We start from the raw sequence: 19,945 nt of genomic DNA, 5'->3' as shown, positions 1-19,945 counted from the left end.
AGGAAGTCCCATCATCTTTACAAAATAAAGGGTAGCACACAGTTTCTCACACCACGTCTAAACTCTCCCACTGAGCACGCCAGCTCCTGCTGCCCTGCTGTTTGATGAGAAGCTAGCTTTCCTTCTATTTAACTTTTTCCGATTTCCTGCTTTCTCTTCCCAACTAGACTACATGTCCTTGAGGGTAAGACTATATTCTCAGTAGTAGCCAGCATAGGGCTGTGTATATTCAGTGGGCAAGTGAAAAAATTAATATACAATGTACCATCAGCACCTTTGTGAGCAGGAATCTGCACGTGCGACCACGAGCATGTATGCACGTGCAAAGCACCCATCGCGGGGACAGGCTGGCCTTGAGTCTAGACCCTGATTCTCTCATGGTGAACTTACAGAGCTCTGACTCCCAAGCTAAACAACGTGAAATTATATCCTTGACTGCCTCAGGGAATACTTAGAGAAGAAGAATGTTATCAAGAGAGAACTGAGAAAAAAAAAAAAAAAGAGAGAGAGAACTGAGAAAGAATCTATACGGCTGTATAGTGGGTTCAGCCGGTGAATGGTGGCACAGCCAGACAAGAGAATCCTTTGTAAACCTTAGAGGTGAATTTGCATGAGACTATTTAATGCTATGGCAAGTATTCATGACATATTAAGTGAAAAAATAGATTATAAAATACTATGTGCCATATGATCTTGGTTTTCATGAATGTGCATCCTTGCATAGAAAAAAAAAAAGCAGAAGGAAATCTATTCAGTTGCTGGTAGGATTACCAGTAGGTTCTTATTTTCTTGCTTTTACTTTTGAATGAGCAATATGTGTATAGGAAGAAAAAAAGGGGATTTTTTTTAAGTATGTAAAAAAATAAAACCTGAAATTCTTTCCACAGTCCCAGCCTTCACAGTTTATCTTGTTCTTTCTGTTTTATTTTTTTTAAGTTTATTTATTTATTTTGAGAGAGACAGAAATAGTGTTAAGTGGAGGAGGGGCAGAGAGAAAGGAGAGAGAGGGAATCCCAAGCACAGAGCCCAATGTGGGGCTCAAACCCACAAAGCTGTGAGATCATGACCTGAGCCAAAACCAAGAGTCAGGACGCTTAACCGACTGAGCCACCCAGGTGCCCCCACCCCGCTTCTTTAATCTGCATTCCCCCCCCCCCCCTCAATCCTCAGAGCAATCCTTGGAGTTAAGCAGTAGAGTACTTATCTCTTATAAGGAAAGGAATTGTCCAGAAAGGTGAAGCAACTTGCCTCAGGTCACACACCACAAGCAATCTTAAACTCAGACTCTGAGACTATAAGCCTAGGACACTCCCCACAACCCAAGAATCGCTGTTGCATCCATTGGACAACGTGCTTTGAAATGGACCACAGACAGCATAGCACCTACCATTCCCAACTGGTACCAGATTGGATGTGATTTTCTTTTTATACCATGAAGTTTAAAAACAAATAAAATAACTAGAAATAGGAAACCAAAGCATCCAAAGCAGACACCTTTTGTGTGGCAGAAGCAAATATTTCTGGAGGCATATAGGTCCTGCTAACTTACTCTTGTCCAAGAACATCTTCCTTTGTATTCAGGACACACACACACACACACACACACACACACACACACACACAGCAAAGATAGTCAATGTGCTTATCTCTTGCATATGAGGAAGAAATCATTTTTCCCCACAGCAAAAGAGGATCGCTCTGGTCATCAACAGTGATGACTTTTAACTTGCACTTTTGAATCTAATAGGTTGAAGAGCAGACCAAAAGGGATGCTGGATATCTGCTTATCACAACTTCCGAAACACAAAATTGTTGCTGCTGCTGCTGCTGCTGCTTATTCCAGCACCATCTCCTTAGCAAGAACGGCCCTACCACAGTCCATCTGATTTCTCTAAGTACACTGCTTTCACTTCTAAAGAGTTTTCTGTTTTTCCCAAAGTGATTTGTGGCTTGCTGGCATGTGGCCATGCAGACCAGGGAAATTACATGAATGAATGCAAATTGAAAGAAATTCCAAATACAAATCTGGACAAGAACGGCGCTGGTAGGGAGAAAAAAAAAAAAGCAGTGACACTGACACATTTGTACATGACTGGTGGTGGTGGAAAGTGGAACCACCTTTTTAGAAGTGTGTCCACAGGGAAATGCTTCTTTTTTTTTTTTTAATTTTTTTAACGTTTTATTTATTTTTGGGACAGAGAGAGACAGAGCATGAATGGGGGAGGGGGGGCAGAGAGAGAGGGAGACACAGAATCGGAAGCAGGCTCCAGGCTCTGAGCCATCAGCCCAGAGCCCGACGCGGGGCTTGAACTCACGGACCACGAGATCATGACCTGAGCTGAAGTTGGACGCTTAACTGACTGAGCCACCCAGGCGCCCCGGGAAATGCTTCTTTTAACCAGATACTTCTACTCCTGAGGAAATAATTTGTGAGCTGCAAATGGTTACACAAAAAGAATAATTACGGTGTTACTCAGAACTGCGGAAATCCATAAATTATAAGCTAGACATCTTATACTAAAGGGAGAGTTTAGTAAATTATAGTATAGCAATCTAATGTAACATTATGCAGCCATTTTAAATGATAATTACACCAAAGACTTGAGATGGGGAAGTCTCTAGAAGTATTCCAGCTAAAAATTGCAGGAGTATTAGCATTAACTTACCATCATTTTACAATCTCAAGTGAAATCACAGATCTTGGCAATAAGCATCAGTGACTACTTACATCATAAAAGACAGACAGTAGTGTCTAGGTGGCTCATTCAGTTAAGCGTCCAACTGTTGATTTCGGCTCAGGTCACGATTTCACATCCCGCATTGGGCTTGGTGCTGACCGCATGGAGTCTGCTCGGGATTCTCTCTCTCTCCCTCTCCCTCTCCCCCTCCCCTGTTCCCACTCTCTTTCTCTCAAAATAAGTAAATAAACTTAAAAAAAAATAAAAGTAAACAAAAGAGAGACAACTCAATGCCACTTCTGAAATATTCTTGTCCAAAACTCAACACTGAATCTAACCACGCATCTAGGTCTAACTACGAGATTGTAGAAAATATAAGAGAGAAGAAAATCTTAAATGCTATAACCAGCAAAATCTAGAACACAGGAAACTTCTAGGATAAAATAAGTTTCTTCATCCAATATATTCCAAGGGGAAACAAGAGAAGTTTATATATTAAAAAAGATTCTAAAAAAAAAAAAAAAAAAAAAAAAAAAATATATATATATATATATATATATATCTCAACCAAAAGACCTGTCTGGACCTTGTTTGGATATTGATGCAAACAAATGCACTATAAAAACCATTATTTTTAGGCAATTTGGAAAATAGAAACATTGGCAGGATATTTTGACTTTAAGGTTTATCATTAGCTATTTTAGGTGTGGTGATGGTAATGTGGTTATGTTTTTTTTTAAAGAACTAATATTTTATAAACACATTTTAAAATAATTATAGGGGCACCTGGGTGGCTCAGTTGGTTAAGTGTCCAACTTCGGCTCAGGTCATGATCTCGCGGTTCATGAGTTCGAGTCCCCTTGTGTGTCTCTGTGCTGACAGCTCAGAGCCTGGATCCTGCTTCAGATTCTGTGTCTAGCTCTCTCTCTATCCCTCCCCCACTCATACTCTGTCTCTCAATAATAGATAAACATTAAAATTTTTTTTAAATAACTCCCATGTTTATAGCAGCATTATCAACAATAGCCAAAGTATGGAAAGAGCTCAAATGTCCCTCGATGGATGAATGAATAAAGAAAATGTGGTATACATACACACACACACACACACACACACACACACACACACACACACACACAATGGAGTATTACTCGGCAATCAAAAAGAATGAAATCTTGCCATTTGCAACTACGTGGATGGAACTGGAGGGTATTATGCTAAGTGAAATTAGTTAGAGAAAGACAAAAATCATATGACTTCACTCATATAAGGACTTTAAGAGACAAAACAGATGAACATAAGGGAAGAGAAACAAAAAGAATATAAAAACAGGGAGGGAGACAAAACAGAAGAGACTCATAAATAGGGAGAACAAACTGAGGGTTGCTGGAGGGGTTGTGGGAGGGGGGATGGGCTAAATGGGTAAGGGGCATGAAGGAAGCTACTCCTGAAATCATTGTTGCACTATATGCTAACTAATTTGGATGTAAATTTTAAAAAATAAAAAATAAAATTAAAAAAGTTTTTAAATAGTTATAGATAAACTCACATAAAATGTGAGATTTGTTTTGGGGTGCCTGGATGGCTCAGTCAGTTAAGTGTCCAGCTTCGGTTCAGGTCATGATCTCGCGGTTCATGGGTTCCAGCCCCACATCGGGACTTTGAGCCTGGAGCCCACTTTGGATTCTGTGTCTCCCCCTCTCTCTGCCTTCCCCCTGCTCACGCTCTGTCTCTCTCTGTCTCTCAAAAATGGATAAACGTTAAAAAAAATTTTTTTTAAATGTGAGATTTGTTTCAAATTCATCCAGTTTAGGGGTGGGAAAAGCAGGAGTATATCAATGAACCAAGTTTGGTCATGAGTTGATCATTATTGAAGGTGGTGATGCAAACAGTCAGTTCATTTTACCATTCCCTCTATTCTTCTATGTTTAAAACTTTTCAGGGGCATCTGGGTGGCTCAGTCAGTGAGTGTCTGACTTCGGCTCAGAGCATTATCTTGCCATTCATGAGTTTGGGCCCCGCGTAGACTCTGTGCTGACAGCCTGGAGCCTGGAGCCTGCTTCAGATTCTGTGTCTCCTTCTCTCCCTGCCCCTCCCCTGCTCATGCTCTGTCTCTCTCTGTCTCTCAAAACTAAATAAATAAATGTTCTTTTAAAAATTCAAAAAGAACTTTTCATAATAAATCATAAAATAGAAACCAGAATTATAACTGACAATTGTCCTGTACAATCACTGAATAAACAATATACAGAATGATATGTGTAGCATGATTGCAATTATGCAAATATGTTTACACACTTTTAAAAATTTGAAAGGGAATATGTAAAAATCAAAACAGCTATATTTGGTCATGAGCATATAGGTGATTTTTTTTTTAAAGAGTTTTCTTTCATATTATGGACACGTCAACTTTTTAGGAACAAGAGAGGATCATTTTTCAGCCTAAGCTAAGTCCTGTGTAACAGTTTAGGAACCTCAGGGCCCAGGCACGCAGCTGGCCCTTCAGTTGTGTCCTGTGGTCCTGATGCAGCTGGAGAGACAGAGCAGCTCTAGGAGGAAACCCCTTGCCCAGCCAGGCCCTTACTGTTTTTATTTTTAAATCTCAAGCCTGCTGGACCCCAGCATGACAGCAGCACATCCCAATCAGTGCCTCTCAGACCAAGCAGGTGAACCTGCTCACACATCACCTTTCAATCTGGGACAGGAACTTGGTTTCAAAGATGCCCCTGGTCCGGAGACGCTCTGAAATCTGCCCACGGAAAAGGAGACCGTGCTTGGTGAGGTCAATCAGGATCTGCCGCACAATCTCCCCCAGGTACATCCCGCTGGTCATTTTCTCATATCTGTTTGGAGAATAGAGATAAGATTGGTAAGAGCAGGAAAATCAGCACTGGTGAGTGGTTCACAAAAGGACCACGGGTCTGGGTATGGAAGGTATGCCCATTGGCATCCAACAACTGCCTGGTTTGGAGTGGTTCGGAGTAGGCTGTAGATCCAGAGAAATGCAATGTAGAAGTCTGCATGATGTGGGAAAGCCAGTCTTTGGAGCCATGTTGTCCAGGAAGAAGCCAGGCCCCAGCTCTCCCACATACGAACCGTATGACCTGAGCAAGCACTGTAAGCCATCATCTATAAAACAGGGAGCAAACTCCTGGTCCCACAAGAGTGTTGGGAGGCCAGCATCTGGCGCAGAGCAGGTACTGAGCAAAAATTGAGTCCCTTGCCAGGTCCCAAAGCCCGTTCTCCTTGGCTTTGTATTATAAATCTGGTCTACTAGATTCCCCTTGGCTTTGTATTTGGAGAAATCTAGAGATTCACTAGAGATTCTCTCCATGAAATAATAAACTGCACACACCAGGGGTTCTTTAAAAATATTGGCTCTCCTCCCCCTTTCTACCAGGCTATGAACTCCATGAGGGAAGGAACAAGAGGAAAGGGGGCTCTGTAACCAACAGGCACTGACCAGACACTTTGCACAGGCATCTGCAACAGTATTAATAACAGTGATGTGGAGCTAGACAGCCACTTCCTGCAGGGTCAAGTGGAAAGCTGAGTATATCTGAGACTTACGTGCTGGACTTGTACTCACTTAACTGCTTGGGACCTCATCAGTCTAAGAAACTAAGACTTAGACAAATAATGGTGACAGCAAGGCAAATTCAAACGTGTTGCCCCCTCAAACTCTCACTCTAAGAATGTCAGCCTCCAGTGGATTCAGACACAAAACTGAGTCAGAAGGAACTTGCCCCTTCAGAAGAGCCATGATACTCAAATGCCCCAACTTGGGATTCAGAGACAAGGTTCCTTCTTTTTGGATCAACCCCTGGTTCAGCTGGGCTGACCATAACTCACCTTCCTCTCAGCTACAGAGACTAGTGCCAAAGGAAGAGCAGGACCATTAAGGCTGGTCTTGGCCTTGCCCAAGCATCTTCCTGTACAGTGTTCTCAGCTCCCTAGTTACCAAGGCATCTGTGGCCCAGGTATCTCATTACATGTCCTATCTGTTCAACTTCTCCACTTGGATATCATCATCATGATAAATCTATATTTTCATCTTATTGTATATATTAAGATACTGAGTTTCATTGTGACAAACACCATATGGCCTGATAGTAAAACATTTACAATCTGGTCCTTTACAGAAAAAGTTTGCCAACACCTGCTGCCACGGATGGGCCTGGGTTAATTATCAATTCCTAGCATGTTACCTCTATTCTACCCACTGCTTTCTCTCTTAATCAAGAAGCTCGATGAGAACACAAGTGAAAATGTACTCTATTTTTTTTAAAGAATCATTCATTGCTTTCAGTATTTTTAATATGACTAGTAACTGGAACATACCTCACAAGTGATTGTGACCCATGGTGGGACATGACATCATGACTAAGAACCAATACTCCCATCCATCACTTGCTGCCTCACCCCCACCCCCAACTGCAACAGAAGTCACCAGAGTGGCAGCCAGCTCTTGAAAGGCTGAGGATGTTGACCTCTAAACTGGATTTACTAGAAGCCCACCCTGAGAGGGCCTACTAAGTCAGCATTCCCCTGCTCTGTGACACTTGGCCCACAGTGAATGGACTTTGTAACCATCTCTGAATCACTTCCAAAGCCACCACTAGACCTTATGTCACCTTATGGTAATTAGAAAAAGGTACCTCTCCTTTCCACTTGTTGGGAACTTGCCCTGTGTTTTGTTTTTGTTCTAGTCAGACACTTCACTGACCTCTGATGGAGAGTTGTAATAAAAATACAAAGCTGTACTGTCTATGATATGAACATAGTACCCTCCCCCAGAGCTGGTAATGTCGTACACAGCACAACATGCATAAATACACACATCTGCCCTCCTCACCTCTGTTTGCCAGGGTTCAAAGACCCCTCATCCACCTTCTTGTCATATTGCGTCCGGATGTCATCTATGCAGCCATTATCTCCAAACCCTCCCCACTCGGTGTTAATGCACATCTTCCCTTCGTCTCCTTCCACCAGCTCGATGTTCTTCATCTCCTCCATGTAGCACATGTTGCTGCCTGTTCCTAGAAGGAATCGTGAAGGGACTTTAGTCTTCAAAAGACATCACCAAGTCCTAAAGAAGCAGAGGAGCACAGTGGACGGGAATTTAGGCTTGGAGTCAGATATGACTGGGTATGAGTTCCAGCTTAACGCTCATCACTAGGCGACCGTAGACAAGTATCTCATCTTTTAGGGGTCCAATTTCTTCATCTGTAAAAAGGAAATAACACCTGCCTTATAGATTTGTTATAAAGGAAAAAATGAGATGGTGTTCACAAGCTTCCTCCACATAGTAAGCATCCAGGAAAGGGGTCCCTGAGATAACACCATCCTCCTTCTCCTCATCACCGTCATCATCACATCATATCATCATCCTCTTCCTCATCATTACTGTAGGCTATAGGCACACAAAGTGAGCTCCCAAGTAGTCACAGTTAGCAACCAGAGCTAGAAGGGACCATGAGGAATTATCTAGTCTTAGAAAAGTAAACATTGGCATCCATAGGCCACCTTCTTCTTTGCTCATGACGTGGTCTCAGAACTATTCTCAGAGCAGCAGCCCAGGCAGTGACTATATTCAATCAAGCAAGTCTCACCCCTTTGTCCTCCTAATTCTAGCCTGACCCCTCCCACAGATGAGGAAACTCAAGTCCAGACAGAAGGAGTAACCCTCCCACAGTCACAAAATGGTAAGAGTTTCTGGGAGATGAAACTCTTGGCTGGCACTGAAGGCATCTCACTCTACCCCCTCTCCTTGTTCTAGCCACTGTTCACATTCAGGGAGTCCAGACAACCAACTAGAACAACTTTCCCGGATTCTGTCATTAGTAACCTGTGCCTGTCACTTGATGCCTATCATCTCCGTCTTCATCTGTTTAAACCCCTTCCCTTCACCAATTGGAGTCATCCCCTTGAAATCCACCCTTCTGCTTAATCACTGCTGGACTTCTCCCAAAGGTCCCTAAAATACCTATATTATATGCCAGGCCACTCCCTTCTCTTCTCTTATACCTCTCTTCTTCTTTCCAACTCTTCCCCACCCTGTGCACCCTGACAGCCAGAAGAGGTCAGATAACAGAGGAGATGTACGTTGGAGCCTCATGAAAATCTAGCTCCTTCAGCCCTAGGCCCACATGATCCAACTATGGTCTCTTTCCACCCAGGATAATTTGCCTCAAGGCCCTATTTTGAAAATCGCTTCTTTCTATGCCATTCTCCTTCCTCAACAAAAGGGCAACGTTGGCTAAGGACCCTTAAGGAGAAAGATATTAAGTAAAGATTTAGAAAGTAGGAGACCTGGAATCCTAATCTTAACTTCATCTCTGCCTTGGTCAAAGCTGGCTTTAGACTTGCTGTGTAATGGAAAAATGGTCCCTGTGCACTTCCCTACGTTAAAAGGAAACCACCAGGGAGTCCCGGGTGGCTCAGTTGGTTAAGCATCTGACTTTGGTTCAGGTCGTGACCTCACAGAGATCTCACAGAGTCCTCATCGGGCTCTGCACTGACAGCTCAGAGCCTGGAGCCTGCTTCAGATTGCCTGTCTCCTTCTCTCTCTGCCCCTCCCCTGCTTATGTGCTCTCTCTGTCAAAAATAAAGAAACATTTAAAACAACTAAATAAATAAAAGGAAACCACCAAAAGATGAGATGATGAGAGCAGGCTAATGGGACATGCCTGACCACTTACCTGCAATCAGGCCAATCTCACAATTAGGATCTTCATATCCACAGGTCATCATAGTCCCCACTGTGTCATTCACGATCGCAACTATGTCCAGGTCAAACTCCTGCAAAGGAAGCAGCCATATTGTAAGTAGGATGTACAAGCCAAACAGGCTCAGGAGGGCCACATCAGCTCAAGGTGGGGCGGAGGGGGGGGGGCGGTGCGGCAGAGGCTGGAGTCACAGGGCTCGGCACAGGATGGCAGAGTAAAGGGACCTGGGAGAAAGGGCAAGGTGAGACATGAGCCTTAACACCATAACATACATTTCTCCTCTTGATGGCTTCCCTGAGCATGTCCACCACATCTTCCCCTTCACAGTCAGTGGCCTTGAAGCCTTTGGTCCACTCAATGAGTGTTCCCTGAAGGAAAGAAGAAGAAGTTCATTTGAGCAATAATAGTTTGCTGGGACCACTGCACAATCTCAACATCCAATAGATTCGAAGTGCTGTGGTCGGCTGCTAGTCCAAACCATGTGCTTTTGACTGTTCCATCTCTGCAGCCTATCACTGGGCCCAGAGCATGATGCCCAGACAAGGTCCACTGCCAAGGGGAACAACTGCAGCAGCTTGTATTTATCAAGGGCCAACTCCTGTTCCCTGGCCATGACCTCACAGAACAAAGGCCTGGATCATAGGGATTCTATTTCTAATTTAACCAAGGACCGATTAAGATGTGATTAAAGGGGCGCCTGGGTGGCTCAGTGGGTTGAGCGTCGGACTTCGCCTCAGGTCATGATCTCACAGTTCGTGAGTTCAAGACCCACGTCGGGCTCTGTGCTGACAGCTCAGAGCCTGGAGCCTGCTTCAGATTCTGTGTCCCCCTCTCTCTCTGCCCCACCCCTGCTTGTGCTCTGTCTCTCTGTCTTTCAAAAATGAATAAACATAAAAAAATTTTTTTAAAGATGTGACTAAAGATAAATGCTACAAAATGTCCATCAAAGCATGGTTCCACAGTGAAAAACTAGAGACATCCTATCATTACAATATACATCTATTATCTTGTACATCGATATAGGAAATGTTAAACAGTCATAAAAAATCATGCTGTAAGAGAACATTGAATGTTAGAGAAAAATGTTCACCATACACTGTAAAGTAAACACACGTTAAACAAATACAGATGCTGAATTATACTATCATTCTTTCAAAAACCATACACACATGGGGCGCCTGGGAAGCTGGGCTCCCTTGTTCCTTTCCTGGTGGATGTACATAGAACACTAGAGATTCACTAGAGATTTGAAAAAAAAAAATTGCTCTTTCTTATTAGTTGCAGTTACAAAAAATACTATTTTTTAGAAATCTTTCTTTTTTCTCCACAGCCATCAGTGGCTTTGCTCCCAGCTATCAGTTGGTCTCCTCCTGCCTCTTAATTGTGTATCCACGAACTTGTCAGAACTTCCGAGAGGCTGAGAGGCCAAGTGTCCTGGGTCAGGAGGAGTGGCTGTGTCTTGGTGCTCATGGACCATTCAGGACTTTGGACAGCTGCATGTGGCTGCCTTCCCCATCGGTGATTGATTGACTGATTCATTCATTCATTCACTATTTATTCACTTATTTATTTATTTATGAGAGAAAGAGAGTATGAGCAGAGGAGGGGCAGAGAGAGAGGGAGAGAGAGAATCCGAAGCAGGCTCTGCGCTGCCAGAACAGAGCCTGATGTAGGACTCGAACCTGTGAACCGTGAGATCACGACCTAAGCTGAAATCAAGAGTTGGATGCTCAACCAACTGAGCCACCTAGGCACCCCAGTGTTTTAATTTTTAATGGCAGCAGTCATACAGCAATGTGTTGCCTTTGTAAAAAAAAATTAGAGTGTTACTGATAAGGACAAAGTCCCCCTTAACTTTCCATCCCCCCAATCTGAGAGATAATTAGACCTTTCCAGGTCATTTAATATGGATGTCCCACATTCCTTCCCTGAGCAGAATATTCCTCAAGTATAATTGCATAGAAATAAAAAATACCTATAGAATAAGTACTATTTTTAATCTCCATTTTTCAAATGAGGAAACCAGAGAGGTTAAGTAATTTGCCTAAGGTCACACAGTCAGTAAGCAGAGAAGCCAAGATCCAACGTGGTTCCACACCCATGCTCTTAACTATTGTGCTCTGCTGCCTCCCCGTTAGGTAGGTAATATCTGTGAAGCACTCAGAGCATAGTCCACCACAGAGCAAGCACTGTGTGTGTGTGCCTGTTAAATAAAAATCAAGTAATTAAGTCCATATGACTGATAGGCTGTAGTTTACTTAGTCATCCTCCATTGCCATTTGAATTATTTCTAATGTTTCGTTATAAAAAAGGAGTGCTGTAGTGAACATCCTTGTTCATTCCTTCTTGGCACATGTTTGAGAAATAGAGTCTTGAGAAATGGGTCTTCCGGCCTTAGCATTCTGGCATTTTTAATTTTAAGAGAGTCAGCCATATTACCAGATAACACAACCTCTTGAACCCCTCTCTCCTCATTCTCTGAATAATTCGGGTGGGAAGGCGCTGCTGACGTGCATGTTTCCACGCTGTTCTCAGAGCCCCGAAGAGCTCTGCCTCAGTTTGATTTTGTACTGACCAATCAGATGAGGCCTGCATGGCTCAACTTTCTCATATGAGAAATGAAATAGGATAGAAAATGGAGTGTAACGCATACAGTAAGAATACTGTTTCTTGATTTTTTGGTTTTAATTATATAGATGTAGGTGTGCTGTGCATTTTAACCAAAATGGTTCAACGACACGGTTCCGGGTCCTGGTCTCCCCAAGGGTGAAGTGTAAGAGCCTGGGCTCTCAGGCCAGTATCACCAGTGTTTATAGCTGTGGCAATTTGGACAAGTCACCTACCTCTCTGTGCTTCTGATTTTCCTAACCACAACAAGGTGATTAAAAATAGTATGCATACATACAATGAGCTATCACTGAGTTTAAAAAAGGATGGAAATTGTGACACGTGCTACAACATGTATGAATCTCGAGGACATTATAGCTAAGTGGAATAAGCCAGTCACAAACAGACGAATACAGTATGATTCCACTTAGATGGGGTGCCCGAAATAGTCCAACTCATAGAGACAGGAAGTAGACTAGATGTTAGGAGGGACTGGGGGAGGGGTAACTGGGGAATTATTACTTAATGGGTATAGAGTTTCAGTTTGGGGAGATAAAAAAGTTTGGAAGATGGATAGCGGTGATGGTTTCATGGCAACGGGAATGTACTTAATGCCACAGAACCGCACACTTAAAAGTGGTTAAAGTGGTCAATTTTGTGTGATATCTATTTTACTACAATTAAAGAAATGGCACAAAACAAAACAAAAATAGTACGTACACCATGGGGACGTTGAGTGGATTAGATGAAATCTTAACAAATCTTTGGTGTCATTCTTATTATCATTGTCATGGGCTCTCTGGTTGACTTGTGTTGACCAGACTTCTCCCCATAAATTCAAAAGTGGTGCTCTCCTCTCCGCCAGCCCTGTAAGTAAGCCTGTCAGAGAGCACACGTGCTCCCTCTCCATGAGCTGGTGAATGGGGTTTTTGGGGTGTTTTTTTTTAATGTTTATTTATTTTTGAGAGAGAGAGAAAGAGAGACAGAGCATGAGTGGGGGAGGGCAGAGAGAGAGGGAGACACAGAATCCGAAGCAGGCTCCAGGCTCCGAGCCATCAGCATGGAGCCCGACACAGGACTCAAACTTGTGAACCGCAAGGTCATGACCTGAGCTGAACTCAGTCGCTCCACCCACTGAGCCACCCAGGCGCCCCCGGAGAATGGCGTTTTTATCCCAGAATTCCAAGAAAGCCTTGGTGATACACGTTTCTAAATTATTATGAATGATTTATTAAAACTGTTATCCATGATGTCCTTCATTGTCAACTAAGTAAGTGTTTGTGTGATAAATTCTTTCTCCGATTCTAGTATCAGGAAGGAAATACACTTCTGATGCACCAGTAAACTTTCATTCAACAGATAACACCCTGCAGCCTACCGTGTCTCCCTGTTTACACTGGCCGCCCAGGAGTTCACAGGCATTATTACTACTTAAAAGTTATAACTGGCTTTAACTGGTCATTACCTCTCTCCATCTCTCCATAATATGATTTAACCTCCCATTTAACAGCTCTCTTACGCATGTGTCCCTTTACTGTATACTGCCCTAAATCTCTTGTGAACTTCAATCCAAAAAATAACAGTGGGGCCACATAGCTGGCTCAGTCAGGAGAGCGTGTCACTATTGAGAATAGAAGTTATTAAAAAAAAAAAAATGAAAAAATCTTTAAAACAAAAAACAAAAAAATACCAATGAAAATGGAACATAATGAATAGAAAATATTAGTAGAAAACATAATCAGGTTCTTGATTATGTTTCCCCAGCTGCCCTGAACCTGAGACCCTTAAAAGAGGAAATAAACGTTGACTCAGAGGTACGCTGAGGTTCCCTGGTGGAAGAAAGAAGCCCACCGGGCTGTCTGTAAGCCTGCGGGGCTGTCTTACCTTGTCAATGCTCGTCTGCCTGCAGGGAAATGAGAATGTGAAGCCCAGGGGCAGCTGGGCTCCCTTGAGGCCCATGTAGTCCAGGAAGTCAGCGATGCACTGCACAATGTGGTCAAACAGCTGCAGGGAAAGAGTGGCAGTCAGGCCAGGCCAGCAGGGACACAGGGTGGCAGGCTGGCCCCTCGGGCACAGAACTCCCCTGCCCGGCGCTCACCTCCTCGCCGGTGCCCTGCATGATCTCCAAGGGGATGGCGAAGATCTTGTTGTACATTCGCACCGACCTCCGTCCACTTCTGATCTTTACCAGGAGGACCCGGAAGTTGGTTCCCCCCAGATCCAGGGCAAGGAACTTGCCTTTCTCTGTGGTGGAGAAAGTTGGAGCTGCCTTCCACCAGCGTCCACAGAACAGGGGCTCACGTGGAGGCATTGAGAGGAAGAGGAGACACCAAAATACAGCCGACTCAGAGCCTTTTCCCTTGGGGCTCTCGAGCCAGAGGAGTGTGGCCGTCACCAAGCACAGCGTCAGAGCACTGGGCAGGCGCTTTGAGGCTGACTGAGGCCGCCTGCTTTTCTCGGTATCTGCTAAAGGCCACACTTGATACTTATGCTCAAGGAGCCTCTGAGGGTGAATCCAGGCCAGGCTACACTGACTGCAATGAACTCTGGAGGGTGTTTCCATCCTGTCTCTGTGGCCTAGAGGGAGTGTTCATGAAATGATTCTTCCTGCCCCCTGCTCTTCTCATTCCTGGATTCCCACACCTGCACGTGACCAATAAAGCCATGTCAAGTCCGACCCCCATTACCATCCAGGGCCAATAGTATCTCTCATTTCTCCTGACGTTGAAGAGCACCAGAGTCTGTTCTGTGTGACCTTGCAACTTGCCCTCTGCCTCTTCTCACTCCGTTCTGGCCACACCGGCCATTCTATTGTTTCCCGAATTTGCCGAAGGCATCACTCCCAGCCAGCTTTCTGACCCCTTATCCTGCTCTATTTTTCTTCATAGCATCTGCTGCTACATGGCCCTTGTTTATTGTTTACTAAATGTTCATGGCTTTTGCTTATTGTCTGCCAGCCCAACAGAACATAAGCTCCACAGGGGTAGGGACTGTGTTTTCCTCCCTGCTCTCTGGCCATGCCTGGACCAGAGCCCAACCTATCATAGGTACTTAGTGAAATTGTGAAAAATGAAGGCAGGAGTAAAGAGATCAAAGAATGAACACTTGAACGGTGTCTTTTACTGCTCCTATTTTTTCTCCCCACATAGACTCGAAGGATATTAGCGCTGGAAAAGATCTCTGTTGCTGTGAGACCCAAGGTGCAGATGTGTGGCTTTGAGTATGTCATCTGACCTCTCCGAGTCTCCGAATTGTCAGCAATAAAATGGGAATCATTTTTTCACTACATCACTTACGAAGTGGTTGTGAGGAGGAAATGAGATGAGAGATTCCAAAGAAAATCACAAGATAAAAAGCATTTTACAAACGTCATTGTTTCCATGTAAGGCTACTGAGGTTCAAAGAGGTGAAGTGACTTGTCTAAAGAACTCACCCCACTTCTTGTCTAAAGACAAGAAGCCACTTGTCTAAAGTGGCTCCTCTGGGCTGAGCACAGGGAAAGGGTCAGAAAGCAATGACAGAGAGAGAGAGAGGAGTAACCAAGCCCCAGGAGAAGAGAGAGAGAGAGAGAGAAGCAGGCAGAAGACAAGCCAGACAACTCCAAGTGTCCAGATGGCAGCTCCCAGGGACAACACCTGGGTCTTCTGTTCGCCAACAGCGTGGGGTACACTCTGTGTCCTCGACTACATAGACACACACATGTGACCTAACTTAGGTATTCTTCTGTTGCAAATGCCTTGGATCAACCAAGGCAAATAGATTCAGAAGGAGTACCGACCTTCTACCCTACTCCCCCTCCCTCCATTACAGACACGACTCCAAGGCTTTTAAAACAAAACAACCTAACTGGGTTTGAGGAGTTTTGGAGAGCTCTGTGCATGGCCCACCTGTACCATCCGGCATCCCGCAAACGTAGGTGGGCAGCATCTTGACCGTGGCCAGCAGGTGGGTGTCTCTTTTCAGCCCGTACTCGAATTCAGTCCGCATCTTGCCCTGCACAGCCTTAAGTTGCTCTTGAGTCAGCTGGAACAAAGCCAGCACCTTGTCAATCTGCTTCCGTTGGGCCTGCACACGGGAGGCCACCGCTGTCACCATGGCAGCCCCCTTGGTGCTTCCACTCTCCGACAAGAGGAAGCGGACATCACAGTTCGGAACCAGTTTCCTCACCACCTTGTGCAGGCGTTTTGGGTATCTGAAGGCAGGGGTGATGGCAAAATATGTAATAATCATAAAGGCCCATGCCTGGTCAATGGGAAGAGACCCAGGTGTAGCAGTGGAGTGGGGTCCTGGGGAGCCTTGCGGAGCTGGGTTCACCTCTTTAGTTGCCGGATGGTGGGAGGGTAAGGAGATGACTGGGGGGAGGGGCTAGGGCAGCTAGGGTAGCAGAAGGGACACTTGGAGGCTCAAAGAAGTGGCTGTTATTTTTAAGTTTATTGAGAGTGAGAGAGAGCACAAGAAGGGAAGGGGCAGAGAGAGAGGGTGGTACAGAATCCGAAGCAGGCTCCAGGCTCTGAGCTGTCAGCACAGAGCCCGACGCAGGGCTCAAACCCACGAACCATGAGATCGTGACCAGAGCCAAAGTCAGACACTTGACTGACTGAGCCACCCGGGTGCACCCCAAGAAATGGCTATTTTATCATTAATATTTCAATCAGTAGGGCATGTCCACAAGACTGTATTGGCTGAGCATCATCTCTGTCCAAACGGGAAGGGTTCTTTCCCCAGCTCTTTCCAGTGTGTAATCACCTGACTTCCAATACCATCTCTATTAGCCAGAGGGACTCTCACACTTCCTCCTTCTAGGAAATTCTCACTTCTCTGTGTTTTCTTACCAGTATCCTTCCTGTGAACCTGGCACCCTCTGCCATTCTGATTTTTCCTCATATATAACTGAGTGTATATTACTTTCCAATCTTACCAGATAGTAGGTACTTGATAATAACATAGATAGATGGACAGATGGATAAATTCATGAATGGATGCCCTTCTAGTCAGGCAACTGGGTTTAGCAAAATATTTTTCTTTTCTTTTCTTTTCTTTTCTTTCTTTTTTTTTCTTTTTTTCTTTTTGAGAGAGAGAGAGAGCATGCGCACGCACTGCAAGCAGGAGAGGGGCAGAGAGTGAGAGAGAATCCTAGAACCCAATGCAGGACTCAATCTCACAACCGTGAGATCATGACCTGAGCCAAAATCAAAGGTCCGATGTCTAGCGGACTGAGCCACCCAGGCGCCCCAGAATATTTAAGAATGATCCCCCAAGGCAACCCAGCCAGCTAGATGAATATAGTCTCTCTTTCCTCTGTAAACTCAGAACCAACAGGACGTGGTTGGTGCCAGCAACACGGAGAAGCAGCAGAGTTTAGAGAGAACCCTGGGACTCTGCTCTGGGGAGACACATTGTGAGGGATGCAGGCTGGCAGGCGGCACTCACTGAGGATGTATCTTGTAGACCGTGCCATCCATGCCCACGGTGGTCCGGAGCCGCACCAGCTTCTTGTTCTCCCGGAGGCGTGTCAGGATGGCTGCCAGGGCCGCTGCACAGAGATTGGCTGAACGGAAGGACACGATGGTGCAGACGTGCTGAACTGCGATGCAGTCGGCCTCCGAAGGCTCCAGGCCCAGATCTGTCAGGATCTCTCTTGTATTGGCCAGGCCTTCTTTATACCTGGCCAGGGAAATAGGAGTGAGAAGACCACACTTCTCCATCCCATGAGAGTCCCCTTAGAGAACCACATTTCCCACCTTGCAGGAGTGGGAAAATAAATAAGCTGGCACCTAGTAATAGAATAACGATAACAATATCAACAATGATCATAGCAGCCACCGTTTACTGAGCCCTCACTATATGCCAGGCACTTGTCTACAGATTTGACACATATTAACACAACCCTCACAACAATCCTGGGAGAAGTACTAGCATTGCCCTATTGTACAGAGAGAGACCTGAGGCATAGAGAGGGTAACTTGCCCACAGTCGCATAGCCAGGAATTGCAAGGGTCAGGATCTGAACTCAGGCAGTTAGATCACGAGCTCACCCTTTTAACCACCCTGTACTATTCTGCCTTTCACAGAAACGCAGTCCCTGCTATGCTGTGCACAAAATCAGACTCTAGGAGTCAGATGCCACTCTGCTGAGCTCAGAATCTAAACTGATTATGAAGCTCAGGGCAATGCTGGGGTTTCTAAGCCTGGGGAACAGGACCCTGAGTGGACTGGTTCCAGCCGCCTTCACCAGCCCTGTCTCCATTGCAGGGACCTCTGTGTGAGGTCTCTCATCACCAAAGCCAAAGTCAGTCTCCAACAGCACCAGGTAGAGAAGGTTCTTGCTGTAGCAGGAGTTCTTACCTTAAGATTCCATGCATGGGAATCTTTAATGGGCCCAAGAATGCCCTAATAGTGTAAGCAAAATTGAGTACAAATGTACATTTTTATGGTAAAAGGTCCAGAACTTGAATTAGACCCTCAAACAGGTCTGTGGCCCTAAAAAAGTTGTAAGTGACCACTTTAGGGAGGAAGAAGGCAGGAAAAGAAAGGAGTTGACCTCCAACCACAGAATCCCTGGCTGATGAAACCAACAAGAAGCCACACTTGAGCCATGGTAGGCATCGCCGACTCACCCGAAGCTGGGTCCAGGTCCGAAGTTGTCTTGGTGAAGATCTGGACAGATCTGGTCCCTTCAGCTGGACCACTACCATGATCATACCACGCCTTGGCTCCCCACTCTAACCTTCTGCAGAGTCAAGATGAAAAGGACCCAGCCAGCCACTTACTTCTCCATGGCAGCCACATGCCGTGTTTCAATCTTGCCCTTAGTGTGGAGAGCAGAGGATTTCTTGCCGCCAAACAGGAGGCCTGCCTTGGCCATCTTCAGCAAGATGATCCTGACAAGTTCACCCAGGTACAGGCCGCTGATCATCTTCTCAAACCTACAATTTGGTGAACAGATCAGTAGCAGCAACACCTTTAGTTACGCAGCATCCTTCCCAATGCTCATGAGCTATGGCCCATGGTCAAGAGCAGGAGTAACAGAAAGACAACTCCATGGGTCAGGAGGCCTCAGTCCCCATCCCAGCCCGGGGTGCCCTTGGGAGCTCACTTATTCTCTCTGGGATGCATTCTCTTCATCTATAAAAGGGGGGGGGGCACCTGGGTGTCTCGGTCAGTTAAGCGTCCAACTTCAGCTCAGGTCATGATCTCGCGGTTCACGGGTTCAAGCCCCACGTGGGGCTCTACGCTGAAAGCTCAGAGCCTGGAGCCTGCTTTGGATTCTGTGTCTCCCTCTCTCTCTGCTCCTCCCCCACTTGCACTCTGTCTCTCTCTCAAAAATAAACATTTTTTAAAAATTTATAAAAGGAGAGAACTATGCTAGAGGAGACCTAATATTCCTTCCTTCTCACAAAGTGCTTGACTCCAAGGATCTTTATCACAAATCACCCCTGGCCACAGGGGTAGCATTCTCATATTAGTATAAGGAATCTTGACTTCATGGACTTCAGGTGATCCTAAGATCACCAACCATGGCATGACAAATCCAAATTTCAGACACTTCCAATTCCTATACCATGCTTTTGTCCCAGAGAGAAAGATGCTGTGTCTGTAGAACCAGAGAGGTTCTACAATACTGTGGATGACATATCCCACCAGGCTACCTACACCTTGACTTTGAATTTGTACCCAACAAGCAATTACTAATTGTTTCCCAGGGAAAAAACTAAATATAATTTTTATTCTCCAAGATAATGGACACAAAATCGAGGACAACCTGTTTCCTAATCAACTTTACCTATTTCGTTATAAAACCTCTTAGAACATTGCAGAAGCAGAAGACAGTCAAAAGAAATCCTGGTTGGGTTTGAGGGATGAAATTTGTTTTAAGTGAGATGGAGAGAGCGAGGACGACAAAGTCCAAAAAATGGGTCCCACTTTCATGGG

The 19,945-nt window shown here is 44.9% G+C and overlaps 1 protein-coding gene across 1 annotated transcript in view; it reads right to left on the bottom strand.

Annotated features, from left to right (window-relative positions):
- Window positions 1-19,945, bottom strand: part of HKDC1 (hexokinase domain containing 1) — a 48,884-nt gene that overhangs the window by 5,734 nt on the left and 23,205 nt on the right. The window contains exons 8-16 of the mRNA XM_007095746.3: window positions 18,784-18,939; window positions 17,444-17,677; window positions 15,901-16,205; window positions 14,112-14,257; window positions 13,898-14,017; window positions 9,679-9,774; window positions 9,380-9,479; window positions 7,534-7,717; window positions 5,366-5,521 (exon numbers count right to left, since the gene is read on the bottom strand). Of these exons, the coding sequence (XP_007095808.2) occupies window positions 5,366-5,521; window positions 7,534-7,717; window positions 9,380-9,479; window positions 9,679-9,774; window positions 13,898-14,017; window positions 14,112-14,257; window positions 15,901-16,205; window positions 17,444-17,677; window positions 18,784-18,939 (1,497 nt within the window). The remainder of the gene's footprint in view (window positions 1-5,365; window positions 5,522-7,533; window positions 7,718-9,379; window positions 9,480-9,678; window positions 9,775-13,897; window positions 14,018-14,111; window positions 14,258-15,900; window positions 16,206-17,443; window positions 17,678-18,783; window positions 18,940-19,945) is intronic.

The sequence above is a fragment of the Panthera tigris genome, chromosome D2 (assembly GCF_018350195.1).
Source record: "Panthera tigris isolate Pti1 chromosome D2, P.tigris_Pti1_mat1.1, whole genome shotgun sequence".
In the NCBI taxonomy this organism is placed as follows: Eukaryota; Metazoa; Chordata; class Mammalia; order Carnivora; family Felidae; genus Panthera; species Panthera tigris.
The sequence above is the reverse complement of the archived record's forward strand: the minus strand, read 5'-3'. Positions and strand labels throughout refer to the sequence as shown.